Raw genomic sequence first — 12,232 nt, forward strand, 5'->3', positions numbered from 1 at the left:
CTGACCATGGGGGCCCCTTTCTGTGAATCCTCCGAGTCACTGGAGAGACTCAGAGACCTTGGACTACTGTCGCCGCTGACATTTCCTTCCGACTCCTCCCCCTCGCTCTCTGTTTCTTCCCTCTCCAGTGACTCTGCTCCTGAACCCCTGACAGTATGTAACCTGAAGCATATGTAATCCGAGGTACCACTGTATATATAAAAATAAAGACTTCCCCTCCCCTCCCCCACAGGCGTCTGGCCGGAAGCGGAAGCTCTCTGACGAAGGGGACTCCTGCAGCGAGGAGCCGGACAGCACCACCCCGCCTTCCAAGACCCCCCGGGGCGACCGGAAGTTCCACTGCCGCAAGTGCGGCTACGTGGCGTGTTCGGCGGCCGACTTCCAGGAGCACATCCCCCAGCACAGGACAGGGGAGAGCGCCCACCAGTGTCGCGAGTGCGGGCTCTGCTTCACCTCTCAGGTCTCCCTCAACCGCCACCGCTTCATCACCCACAAGAAGAAGCGGGGGTCGGGCGACGCCGGGGGCTCCAGCCCCCGGGGGGGCGACGCCGAGGAAGGCTCCCCGCCAGCCGAAGAGGGGAAGCTCTCCTGCACCGTCTGCGGCAAGGGCTTCGACACCCAGCTCAACCTCAAGACTCACTTCCGCACCCACGGAATGGCCTTCATCAAAGCCCGGCAGAACGTGGGGGCAGAGAACTAGTTTGGGGGCAGACAGGAGTGTGTGCGTGGGAGGCTCTGCCACCCAGGGACAGCGGTCGGAGGTTGATCAGCGCCCCGAGGTCTGGGTGGGAGCAGTGGTGAACCCCCCCCCATGCCTCACTTCTTAATAAGCTGTGATTGTGAAGGGGGGGGGGGCGGCAAGGAGCCTTATTTATAAGCAGCTGTCTCTGCTGTTGGCTTGGAACCTCGGTTGTGGGGTGGCTTGTTACTGTTTTTTCCCTTCAGTCTGGGGTGATACCATGGGGCAGAAGGCAAGGAAGAAGCATTACATCTGGTGGTGCTGAGGAATAGGACCCTGAGCCCCAGTGGATTAAAGCTGCTGTACGCAGGGGTGCCTGCCTGCCCTTGCTGGGAAGACCTTCCTGCCAGCTTTGCTTGCTGGTCACTGGAAAAGGCAGGCGATGCTCGCGATGCTCCTCCTCTTCCTCCTCCCTGCACAGGGGCACTAGCCCATCCCAGTACATGACCCCGTTGTGTTGCCCCCTCAGTGCTGCCACCGCCACCCTCCCTCCCTTCTGATTTTGCCCCCTCCCACTCTTTCCACCACCCTCTTTTCTCCCCTCCAGGATTTCCAAAAGCTTCCTGGGTTTTAGTTCTTCGCTTCCCTCCTCGAAAAGAGGGATTCGTTTCAGCTTCACCTTTCCTGTTTTGTCGTCATTTCTTTTTTTTAAATCATGTTCGCCACTGCAGGACGGGAAGTCGCAATTAGCTACAGGTTAGTGCCTCTGTTCCCCCCTTGCCTTTCTCAGTCGGAATCATGGGTCGGTTCTTCCGCCTCTCCGAAGCACGGCGTTCCCCTCCGCCCTCCTTCGCTGCTGATCGTAATACTGACTCCCTTTTTCGTACTCCAGCGCTACCCTTTCCAAGCCATTCCAAGGGGCAGAGTTTTATAAAGCAAACCAAACACACATAACCCCCAGCGCTATTGGTGCTTGGCTCACAGTGTGTGTTGTGTGGATGAGAATCCAGGCCAGGAATGGGGGTTATCTGGGGTTCCAGTCTTGCAACTCCCGTCAGCCCTGAGCGCCGGGCATGTTGGCTGCTGGGAATTGGGAGCCCAGCAGCGTTTGGGGAGGGCAGAGGCTTCTCCATCGCTGTTACAATGGGCACTCGGTCAGCAGCCATAGCCCCCTGCATCCCAAACCTACCTGCCAAACTACGTGCCACCTCTTCCAGTTTTTCCCAAGGGGTCGAACGGAGAATGAAAACCGGGGTTAGGAGGCAGATGACGCTCTGTATCATTGTGTGTCAGCTGAACCTCCAGAAGGTTCAAAACGGGTGTGTGTATCCACAGCGATAACTTCCTAATATTTGGTGGCCAGGAAAATCCATTGATGGGGAGGTGTGGACGGGAGACAGAGGGGGATGGTTAATATTGCTTCCACCCTCCCCTTAACAGAAAACGAAAAGGCAGCTGTAGTGACCAGACACATGTCTGATTAGCAACAGACCTACCCAGGTGGAGGGACACAGCTGTAACTTTTTCAGCTGCAGCTGGGGGATTCAAACGCTTGCACACGTCTCCCCGTGGCCCCTTGCATAAAATGCTGGTGCCACATTCCTGCCCTTAATTGTAAAAGGGTTAGGAAGGCATCGCTTGACCCCGTCCCCGATCCCCTGGGACGTTTTGGGCCTGTGCTCTTCCACCGCTCGTGTCCAATTTCAGTGGGACTCTCTCAGGAGAGAATTTTACGATGGACAGTCCAGTCAATCTCTTGATTGAGGTCAATGACCCGTGTTTAAAACAAACAAATCAAACCTTTGTGCAAATATATAACACACCTCTCCATCCTCTCTGTTGACACTTAATGGTATGCCAGCCTCCCCTGGCGGTTGGATCAGCTGCGTTAATCATGTATTGACAAACTTCACTGCCAAAGGGGGTGTTGTCTATATCATGCTGATTTAGCAATTAATCATGATCTTGAGTCTCTGCCCTCCCCCTCCCCATCCAGAATGAAGTCCCTTCTCTAGATGATCATTCCAAGGTTTTGTGACCAAGAAAACAGCATACAATGCTGCCTCTTTATTCTAACAAACGTTGAGCCTCTAGCTTCATATTTCAATAAAGGTTTGGGAAGCGGCAGGTTCTGTGCTTTTAAAAAAACCCTCCCACAATCAGATCATGTGTAAAGGTGTGTGAGGGGGTACTTTTGTGCTTTGTCTGAAAGGAAACCATGGAAGGGAGTCTCGTAGATCTCTTTTTTAAAAAAATAATGTGCACAAGTGATTATTTTAGTAACTTGGATTTTCTTTATTTGTCTTTGACTTGTCACTAATGCTTATTAACCCAGCGTGTGTCCTTTAAACAAATCTGTTAACATACACTTTTTTTTTTTAACTAAAAAGAAAAACGAAAAAGGTAATGAGTGTTGTAATGTCCTGTTTCTGAAAATATTAGTTTGCACATCCGTTAAAATTTCGTTTTGGGGAGAGATAGAAAAGAGGGAGGCCCTAAATTGTCAAATGGTTAGAGCAGGGAGGAGGAGTTGACTGTGGCCCGTCTAGGTCACTGTTTCGCAAACTTAAAATAACCGCACTCCCCTCCTGAGAGTTTAGTTTTCCTGGCTTGCCCCTTCTCGGGTGAAGATAATTTGGGTGTAGTTTTAATAATAAAGTTTTTAATCTTTGAATTGTTTTTTTGCAGCTTAAAAAAAAAGCCTGTGCTAAAGTAAAAGAAAAAAAATATCTCTGTACCCTTTGAAACCCTTTCACATACCCCTGTTGGGGGGCTGGTACCACACTTGGGTAAACACTGCTCTAAAACAACCTTTGCCAACCTTGTGCCCTCCAGATGGCTGGGGGCTGATGGGAGTTGTAGTTCACAACATCTGCCTGCCTTAGGCCTCTGTCGCCTTTTGGCCATAGGGTTATTCAGAGAGTAAGCTGCATAGCTAAATATCTGGAGGGCCACCATTCCTGGGGGTGGCTGAAAGTTACGTTTTCGATCTTTAGACTGTTTTAACTTTTTAAATCCCAACCGTAACACATCACAGGCAAGAGCGTAGGCCAGAGAAATGGATGCTTTTCATTACTGTGTTCACACTTGCTTAAGAAGGAAATACGGCTCTTCGTAGAACTGGGCTCCATCTGCTTCTCCCCGTCGTCTCCTCCTCCTCCTTTGGCAGAGGAGTTGTAGATTCTGTGGGCAGGATGAGCAGAGCACTCTGCTGTTGTGACCTACGGATCTGAGTTCAAATGCTCCCCTCGCCCTCTCTGCCACCATCTGCTTTTAATGCCTTTTTCTCCCTTAGCACCAAAACTGGTTTGGGCAACCTTCCGCAATGGGTCTCAACCCCACTCCTGAATCTGCATGTAAGTCAGTCTTCCTGTACCCATAGGGATCCTACTTCCTAGTAAACATGCCAAGCAAGAGAGGCTGAGCGGTTAGCGAAGTGAGTAAGAGGGCGTGGGTCGTCTGTGGTGCAACAGCTGCGCGCTCAAAGCCCCAGGTAGTCAGTGGTACTTTGCACAATCCTGCTGGGTGCAGATTTGAGAGGTGGGATTTCCACCCCAGCAGGGATTCTGTTCTGTCTTATTTGTCTCCTCCTCAAGTCCAGCTTGGGAAATGCAGTGAAGATCCAACATAAGGGCTGGAGAGGGAGCCAGACAATAAATTCACATTTCCACCCCCCCTATAGAACTTCTGTAACATCAGCTATGTGATTGCAGTCCTCATAATGCCTTTAAAAAAATAATCATATCCACTCTGCCATTATGTGGGGATGCTTTTTGGAAATGAGATGCTTCACCAGAGCAGAATTGAGGGTGATGATGAGGAAGAAGAAGATCAGTACTGTTTAGTTCCTTCTCATGAATCTTGTATGATGAACTCGGCTTCCTAACTTTTCACCCGAAGCCCCTGATGGTTCTCCCCCTGTCCCACTCCTCCTCCTCCTAAGTAAAATGTGTTCATTTATTTTAGGCAACTTCTTGTCTCTGTTAAACACCTACTTAACTCATCTTGCCCCCCCCCCCTTTTTAATTTAAAGAAAAAAGATTTTTTAAAAAAAAAAGCTGAAAGTGTAAATGATGTTTCATAGAACTTTCTTACCATTTTAGGGGAAGAGAATCGATTGCTTTGTAATTATTGAAGATTGACTTCCAAACCTAACCCCCCCTTTCTTTTCTTACCTTACCTTGCACGCACTTCAGTGCCTTTAGGTATATCTTGTGGGCTTTTTAAAAAACAAAAAAAGAAGACTCTGAATTCTGTATATTTGTTTTCTAGCAGGTGAAAAATTACGGAGGGTCATGGGAGGTTCGGGGGGGGGGGGAGTCACGACTGTGAACTGAATATTATGCTACATTAAAAAAAAAAATTGGTCACTGAAAAAGTCTCTCAGGTTAACTCCTTTCACTGTACTGATAATGCAATTAAAAACTTCTAGTGGTTTAACCCCTCTCCAGACCCGGTCTTAATTGAAATTAATCCCTGCTGCTTTGATTTTACCTTTGCTCCTTCCTTCCACAGAGGGAGGGGGCAAGCAAGAAATATCCTGTCATTGTTTTCCATGAGGCTGTGGTGCCAGCTACCGTTTTGCAAAAGAGCTTTCTTTAAAGTCCCTGCGTCTCAGCAAAAATTTGCAAGCAATAATTTGGAAATCTGGAAGAGACGGTTCAGAGGCCGTACACATCTTTGCCATCCCAGGGCGGCTGCAAACGGGCCAGGACTGAAAAACGATACCTTTGCACCACCTTCCTCCCCCTGTGAACTAACCCAGCTCATCTTTTGTGGCTTTGGCTGAGTAACAAACCCTGTCCTGAAGTGGAAGGAAGTCTCAAAAAGGAAACGTGTAATTTGGAGCTAAACCTGGCTCACTGAGAACGTCCGTGTGGCACCCGAGCGGGCTTTGCGGAGGGTTTGTGGGCCTGTTGCCTCTTGAGTGTGTCCTCCTGTCTCGGGTAGGAAGTATTTTATTATTTAAGGCTCACTCAAACTAATGGCTTTATTTTCCAACAAGGGAAAAACAGAGCCAAGAGACGTCTTAGTGGGCAAAATCTCTCGAGGGACCCCATTGCTCCCTCCAATCCATGATTTTGTCCTGTCTGTGATTACCGCATTTTTCGCTCCATAAGACGCACCTGACCATAAGACGCACCTAGTTTTTAGAGGAGGGAAACACGAAAAAAAATATTCTGAACGAAACAGTGGGTGTATGATTTTTGTGGTTCATGCTGTGGCCACAGACAAGTGATCTGACGGTGAGTTTGGGGTAGCCCAATGCAAAAATCCTGAGGATCCATGTGGATCCGTGCTTTGTAACCACGTTTTTGCACCATTGCGGCCCCACAAAACAGTGGGTGGGTGATTGTTTTTGGTGCAGGCTGTAGCCATGGACATGCTATGTGATCTGATGGTGAATTTGGGGTGACCCAATGATGGTCCCAGTGAAGGCATTTGCTCCCAGTATGCACCCCCCCTCTTTTTCCACTGAAGGAGTCCTTCTGGATCATATCAAATCTCCATCAAGTGCACTTCCCTGTTTGCCACTGTGGCTAGAGAAACCCCCATCATGTGCCCATCAGCAGGGCATGAGGGCAACTACACAAACACACACACACACTCCAGGATTCTCCACACACAGCCTCTGAAAACAGAAGTCCCAGGTAGACCCTCTCACGCATAGCTGCCTTGCTTTTATGGATCATAGGTAAGCCATAGGTAAGCCCCGGGAGCCATTTTGGCCAAAGAGAGCAAAAATTAATGTAGATAAATGAATACAGTGGTACTTCGGGTTAAGTACTTAATTCGTTCCGGGGGTCCGTTCTTAACCTGAAACTGTTCTTAACCGGAGGCATCACTTTAGCTAACGGGGCTCCCGCTGCTGCAGGAGCACGATTTCTGTTCTCATCCTGAAGCAAAGTTCTTAACCCGAGGTAATATTTCTGGGTTGGCGGAGTCTGTAGCATATGTAACCTGCAGCGTATGTAACCCGAGGTACCACTGTAAATGTAACTCATAGACTTCCTTTCTCTACAACTCAGCACTGCAACCACAAAGCTATTCCAGACCTTGCAACTCCCAATTATGGAGCTCCTTCAAGGTAGCCAGATGGGGACAAAAACACGACAGCATTCCTGCGCTTTTAGAGCAGGTAATTCCAGCCTGTGCAGTCCCCGCTTCACACCACACCTGCTGAAAATTCCTTTCTCAGCTGTTAAAAGTTGCAGGAGCCCTTTGGCAACCTGTCTTTCCAAGAAGCTTTCGCAATTTATCCTCCAAAGCTTCTTGGAATTTGTAATCCCAGATTACCTGCTCCGGTTCCCAAAGTAGAACCAATGAAATGCCCCACCCCCACCCCCACCCCCCTCCTTTTGGGAAATGTGCGGGGACTGCACTGCAGGGGGGTAGGGCATGGCCTTTGCTGAGAAATTGGGCAGGATTCAGCGACCCACATTTTCATCAAATAAAACCCATTTACAGAAAAGGGTTCCTGATGCACATAATTTATTTCGCACACACGTTCTGTGGTCCCACTCCGGCTTAAATGCCAGCGCTTGCTTGGCCTCAGCAGGATTCTGCAGGGAGCTCCTGTGACTCCCGTATGGTCATGGTGCATATGCAGAATGCGAACCGCTCCCCCTGCGACAACAGGCTTTCTTGCTTGGAAGCTTAAAAACAAAAACCTGCCCGTTTTCATGGACAAAACGCCTTCCACTGGAGGGGTAAAAAGGGAGGCCTGTGCTTTCCCACCCTGCTCTTGATTTCAAAGTTCAGCCATGCTGGCATTGTCACGGCTTTCAAAGGCAGCCATTTATATATATAAAATAAACACACACACCCCTTGTCCTTGTGCAATGGAACAGAGAGAGGCAGGTGTCTCCCAAGCCACGAAGCAGCTCCTTTTGCTGGCCAAAGTTCCTTCTCTAGCCTGCAAAGTCCACAGCAGCTGGTGGAGGGGGGCAGTCTAGGAAGGGAACGCTGAGAGTCGTCTGCCCGCTTCAGATTTTCTCCACGTAGTTCCCCGGGAACAAACCTTCTTTGCCACGGATGCGGCCCTGCCACCAGCCGGAACGGTCTGCAAACAGGCGCGGAATAAGAATCAGGAGCTCAGATATCGGGACAGCTCTGCTGGATCAGACCAGAAGTCAGTCCCATACAGCTCCCAAATTTCCCAGAAGGACCCAGCGGATAAGAGGACACCAGAAGCAGAACATTCACACTCCCACCTGCCGCTTGCTGCACCTGGTGCTCAGCTAGACTGCCCCTGCACACAGAGGTTCCACCTGCCTCCGAGAGCTTACGACGGGGATTACGAACATGGGGAGCTTGCTCCAGAGGTTTTTGGGCCATAGCTCCCATCACCTCCACGTAACACAGGGGCAGGGATGATAGAAACTGTAGTCAGTCATCATCTACAACTGACAGATCCAGGCATTCATTACTGTGGAAGCCACATTTTGTGGACCTTCTGTCTGAGATTAGACAGCCCCCACTGTCTTGAAAAGCCGCCTTTAAAAAATTTTCAGCAGGCATTTAAAATCATTTCTGATTTTCTCTGTTTATTGTACAACACCTGTAATTTGTAGAAGTGTCTAGCTGGAAGGGACCCGAAGGATCATCTATTCCAACTCCCGGCAATTAAGTGGTATACAAATTGTTGAAATAAACGAATAAGCCAGGGATGGTTAATGTGGTGCCCTCCAGATGCCTAAGAAAAATGGGTAGACCTTATTTAAAAAATACAGGAGCAGTTTTGCTAGAGCAGGCCGAAGTGGGTCTGTCTCATCTGCCATCTTGTTTTGGATGTGACTCTGAGCTAGACTGCCCCTGAACCTGGAGGCTCCAGTAGCCATCATGGGCAACAGCCGCTGAACTCAAGGTTGGGCAGGCAAACGGGGTCCATTCAACACACGCACCTCGCCAAGAAAGACCGCCGAAAGCTTACCTTCCTTGATTATTTCAATGAACTCGTTGGCATTGAAGCTGAGCTCGTCTGTGTCTTGGGCGTCGTAGGCGTACAGGGCCCTGCACTGGGGGAGGCATGGCTGAGGTTTCGGCTTGGGCTTGGGCTTGGCCCGGCCTCCTCCTGGGATGGGCTTCGCTTCCTTGGACAGGCGCCTCTGGAGGCTGGAGAAAAGAGAGGTCAGCGTCAGGATTGGAGCAAACAGAATTTCTCCTCCTTTCCCACCTAATTCTGCTGAAATGAGCCGCCACATCCCAACATCGGCCAAAAAGGAAGGCTCTCTTCCAAAGCTGGGGCGGTGGGGGGAGAACCTTTGGCCCTGCTGATGGGTCTGAATGACAACTCCTGAGAACTTAAGAAGAGTCTTCCAGATCAGGCCACCATCCTGTCCTCACAGTGGCCAAATGCCCTTTGGAATCTCGATAGACTGCCTTTGGCCCTGGAGGTTCCATAAGGACCAAAGAGCAGCCTGGCAATCTGGATCAGGCCCCATCTAGGCCAGCCCCCTTCAGACCCATCAGCGAGCATGGCCAACGGTGAGTGACCATTATGGGACAGCTGCAGGTCTCCTGGCCTAAACGAGAGTCCTTAAAACAACGAAATATGCAAGTTAAAAGTTAAAGGGACCCCTGACCATCAGGTCCAGTCGTGGCCAACTCTGGGGTTGTGGCACTCATCTCGCTTTACTGTCCGAGGGAGCCGGCCTTCAGCTTCCGGGTCATGTGGCCAGCATGACTAAGCCGCTTCTGGTGAACCAGAGCAGCGCATGGAAACGCCGTTTACCTTCCTGCCGGAGTGGTACCTGTTTATCTACTTGCACTTTTTGGTGTGCTTTTGAACTGCTAGGTTGGCAGGAGCAGGGACCGAGCAACGGGAGCTCACCCCATCACGGGGATTCGAACCGCCGACCTTCTGATCGGCAAGTCCTAGGCTCTGTGGTTTAACCCACAGCGCCACCTGTGTCCCCACAAGCTGGCTCCTTTCATGGCCCAGAGAGTAAGGAAACACACAGAAAAGACCTGAGATACACGCCAAACTGGCAAACTGCTGATCTTGCCAAAGACCTGAGTTGGAAGGCAATATGTTTTTCTGGTTTTGGGGTGGTGGTGTTTTTTTGCAGCCTCCTGGACACCTTAAAACTGTCAAATGGTTTGGGCAAAGCTCAAAGGAGTTGGAGGCAATGAGCATGAAAATCAGAGAAGGAAGGCAAGATTTAGTTGTGTAATCCAGAGTGTGTGTGAGAGAGAAGCAAAGTCTCAGTCTAGCATCAGGAAGGTGCGACGTCAAGCGACCATCTCCTCCTCAGCTTGCTCACCCAGCCACGCCTTGGTCCGGGACGTTCATGAAATCCAGGTTCAGCTGAGTCGGCAGGACTTTCGCTCTGGGGCTGGCCCCCTGGCGGGGCAAACTGGGCTGCTCCATGCTGACCTGCCTGGTCATCGAAAGGCGCTGCTGGAAGGGGGGCCTGGTTCCCACATTGCCACCCCCGCGGTTGCCCCACTTTGACCCTGCCGGGGGGGAGGGATAAATAAGAGAGAGTCAACGTCCGACCCTTTGCAAGGGGAACGTGGGTCGCCGTTTGGCTGGTTGGTTATTTCATAAAATCCACGCACCGCTTGATTGTAAACAAGCATCAAAGCGGTTCGCAAAACAATAAAATCAATAATGATGTACAACGATGCTTTAAAAACATACAGAAAGTTACAGCTACTAAAACCAGATCAAAGTTCTCAGCAGCTTGGGTAGATTCCTCTTCAAAGTTCCTGAGCACATTAATTATTATTATTATTATTATTATTGTATTATTTATACCCCGCCCATCTAGCCTTTTTAAACACCCCCCCTTCACCCCAAATATTTTGGGTGTTAGGAGCGGAGTTTGTTCCCTGTCTTCCTGAATTCTTGAGTATCTGCTTTGGAATATCATCACAGCAAACAGCCAAAGCATCCCTTGTAACACAGCCTTCCCCAAACAGCTGCCCTTCCGATGCTGGTGGGGCTCTCGGCAGCCAGCAGGACCAATGGTCAGAGAGGGTGATGGAAGCCGTAGTTTAATCCAATCTGGAGGGGGCGCCAGGTTCACCTGGGCTGTCCTAACGTGGCATGCGATAAAGGTGTCTTCTCCTGAGGTTGTCAGGAAGAGACAAACCCTTCCGGGATCCAGGCAGCTCTCCTAACCTGGGCTTTTAAAAATCTGGAGATGTCTGAATTCGAACCCAGGACACCCAGCACGCCAAGGCTGGGAAGAGGCCACAAGTGGGACTCTGGGAGAACCCCCCTCCCCACCTGGCCTGATCCCTGGAAGAGGAGACAAGACAGGGCAGGATGAACCTTGTACAAGGATAGAGAATGGGATCTTAAAAGGACATCCAGCCTAACCCCCTATCGCCGGTAGCTTCGCATGTTCTTGGATGCCCATGTGGGGGGGGGGGGAATTGAATTCCTCCAATCCTGCCTCTACACCCCCATCTTAGACCTCCCCCCCCCAAGGAAAACATTTTTTACCTGTTGTGTTTGGGGTATTCCAACCAGGTGAGGTTCCCCTGCCCAGGCTCCGACTTTTCCTGGTGTCTTTCCGGGTAGGTCCTGAAATCAGGGGGTCCCACCGTCAGCTCTCGGAGGGGAGGTGGCCCCGATCCCCTGGGAACCCACCCAGCACGGGGCAGCAGCCCTTAAAGGTGCCCTCAGCGCCGTCCGACTCAAAAGCTTGCCGGAGGTCAGAGCCGGATTTAGGTTTGATGAGTCCCTAAGCTATGGACGGTAATGGGGCCCTTTATATGTCCTTTGTCAACAACAAATTGTCACTGTTTTCTGTGTTGAATTTATGCTATATGGTAATTTATGGACCTAATAGGTCCATACACAACACAAAACACTGTTGCTGTATGTAGCTTTTATTTATCTTATATTTATTTATCTTATATTGGAAATGTACACCCAGTTTTTCCTTTAATTTTTCAGGGGGTCCCCAAGAGAGTGGGGCCCTAAGCTATAGCTTGTTTAGCTTACACGTAAATTCGGCACTGTCGGAGGGCAATCCACCCCCCCCCCAAAGACCTTGAGCAGGCAGTCGTTACATCTCGATATTGTCAACGCAAAATGGGAGGGTTGAAATAACGAATTTGAAATACCAGTTCCAAAGGTTTCTGGTGGGTCACTTAATAATAGTATGTTTTGCAAAGGCACACTGCTATAAATTGTGTGTGGGGAGGGGTGTACGGGAATGCAAGTTTCAGAATGTATTTTGGGGTTTTCGGGGGAAATTTAAAGGACATAAAATAATTAAAGAACTGTCTTGCTGACTTAGATCCGTTAAGTAATATCTTGATCAGGGTCTATGGCTATTCCCTCCCCTCCGCAGGTCCTCTCCTCTTGGGAACAATAACCGCCACCGCCACCCCCACCCCCGGAAAATGTCCCCAGACTCACGGGCGTTGCGGGGCAAGCCAGGCCCAATGCTGACCACCAGCACTTTGCCGTTGTTGCGCAGGAGAGTCAAGTCCCCCTGGCAGATCTGGAACTGGATCTGGCGGGATCCGGCGGCCCCCCAGGGACCCCAACTGTCTTTCTTTACCTTGAACTCCAGCCTGGGGCAGCGGAGA

The 12,232-nt window shown here is 50.1% G+C and overlaps 2 protein-coding genes across 4 annotated transcripts in view; one reads left to right on the forward strand and one right to left on the reverse strand.

The window, feature by feature from the left end:
* ZNF687 (zinc finger protein 687) overlaps window positions 1-5,119 on the forward strand; it is a 43,339-nt gene extending 38,220 nt beyond the window's left edge. For both annotated transcript variants that reach the window (XM_083416438.1, XM_083416439.1), the window contains exon 9: window positions 233-5,119. In XM_083416438.1, the coding sequence (XP_083272564.1) occupies window positions 233-700 (468 nt within the window). In that variant the 3' untranslated portion in view covers window positions 701-5,119. The remainder of the gene's footprint in view (window positions 1-232) is intronic.
* Window positions 5,120-7,154: 2,035 nt separating this feature from the next.
* LOC310666023 (unconventional myosin-Ie-like) overlaps window positions 7,155-12,232 on the reverse strand; it is a 53,824-nt gene continuing 48,746 nt past the window's right edge. For both annotated transcript variants that reach the window (XM_083416495.1, XM_083416496.1), the window contains exons 24-28: window positions 12,060-12,217; window positions 11,136-11,216; window positions 9,946-10,138; window positions 8,613-8,794; window positions 7,155-7,742 (exon numbers count right to left, since the gene is read on the reverse strand). In XM_083416495.1, coding sequence (XP_083272621.1) covers window positions 7,666-7,742; window positions 8,613-8,794; window positions 9,946-10,138; window positions 11,136-11,216; window positions 12,060-12,217 — 691 coding nt within the window. In that variant the 3' untranslated portion in view covers window positions 7,155-7,665. The remainder of the gene's footprint in view (window positions 7,743-8,612; window positions 8,795-9,945; window positions 10,139-11,135; window positions 11,217-12,059; window positions 12,218-12,232) is intronic.

The sequence above is a fragment of the Podarcis tiliguerta genome (assembly GCF_965153285.1).
Source record: "Podarcis tiliguerta genome assembly, chromosome: 16".
Classification (NCBI taxonomy): domain Eukaryota; kingdom Metazoa; phylum Chordata; class Lepidosauria; order Squamata; family Lacertidae; genus Podarcis; species Podarcis tiliguerta.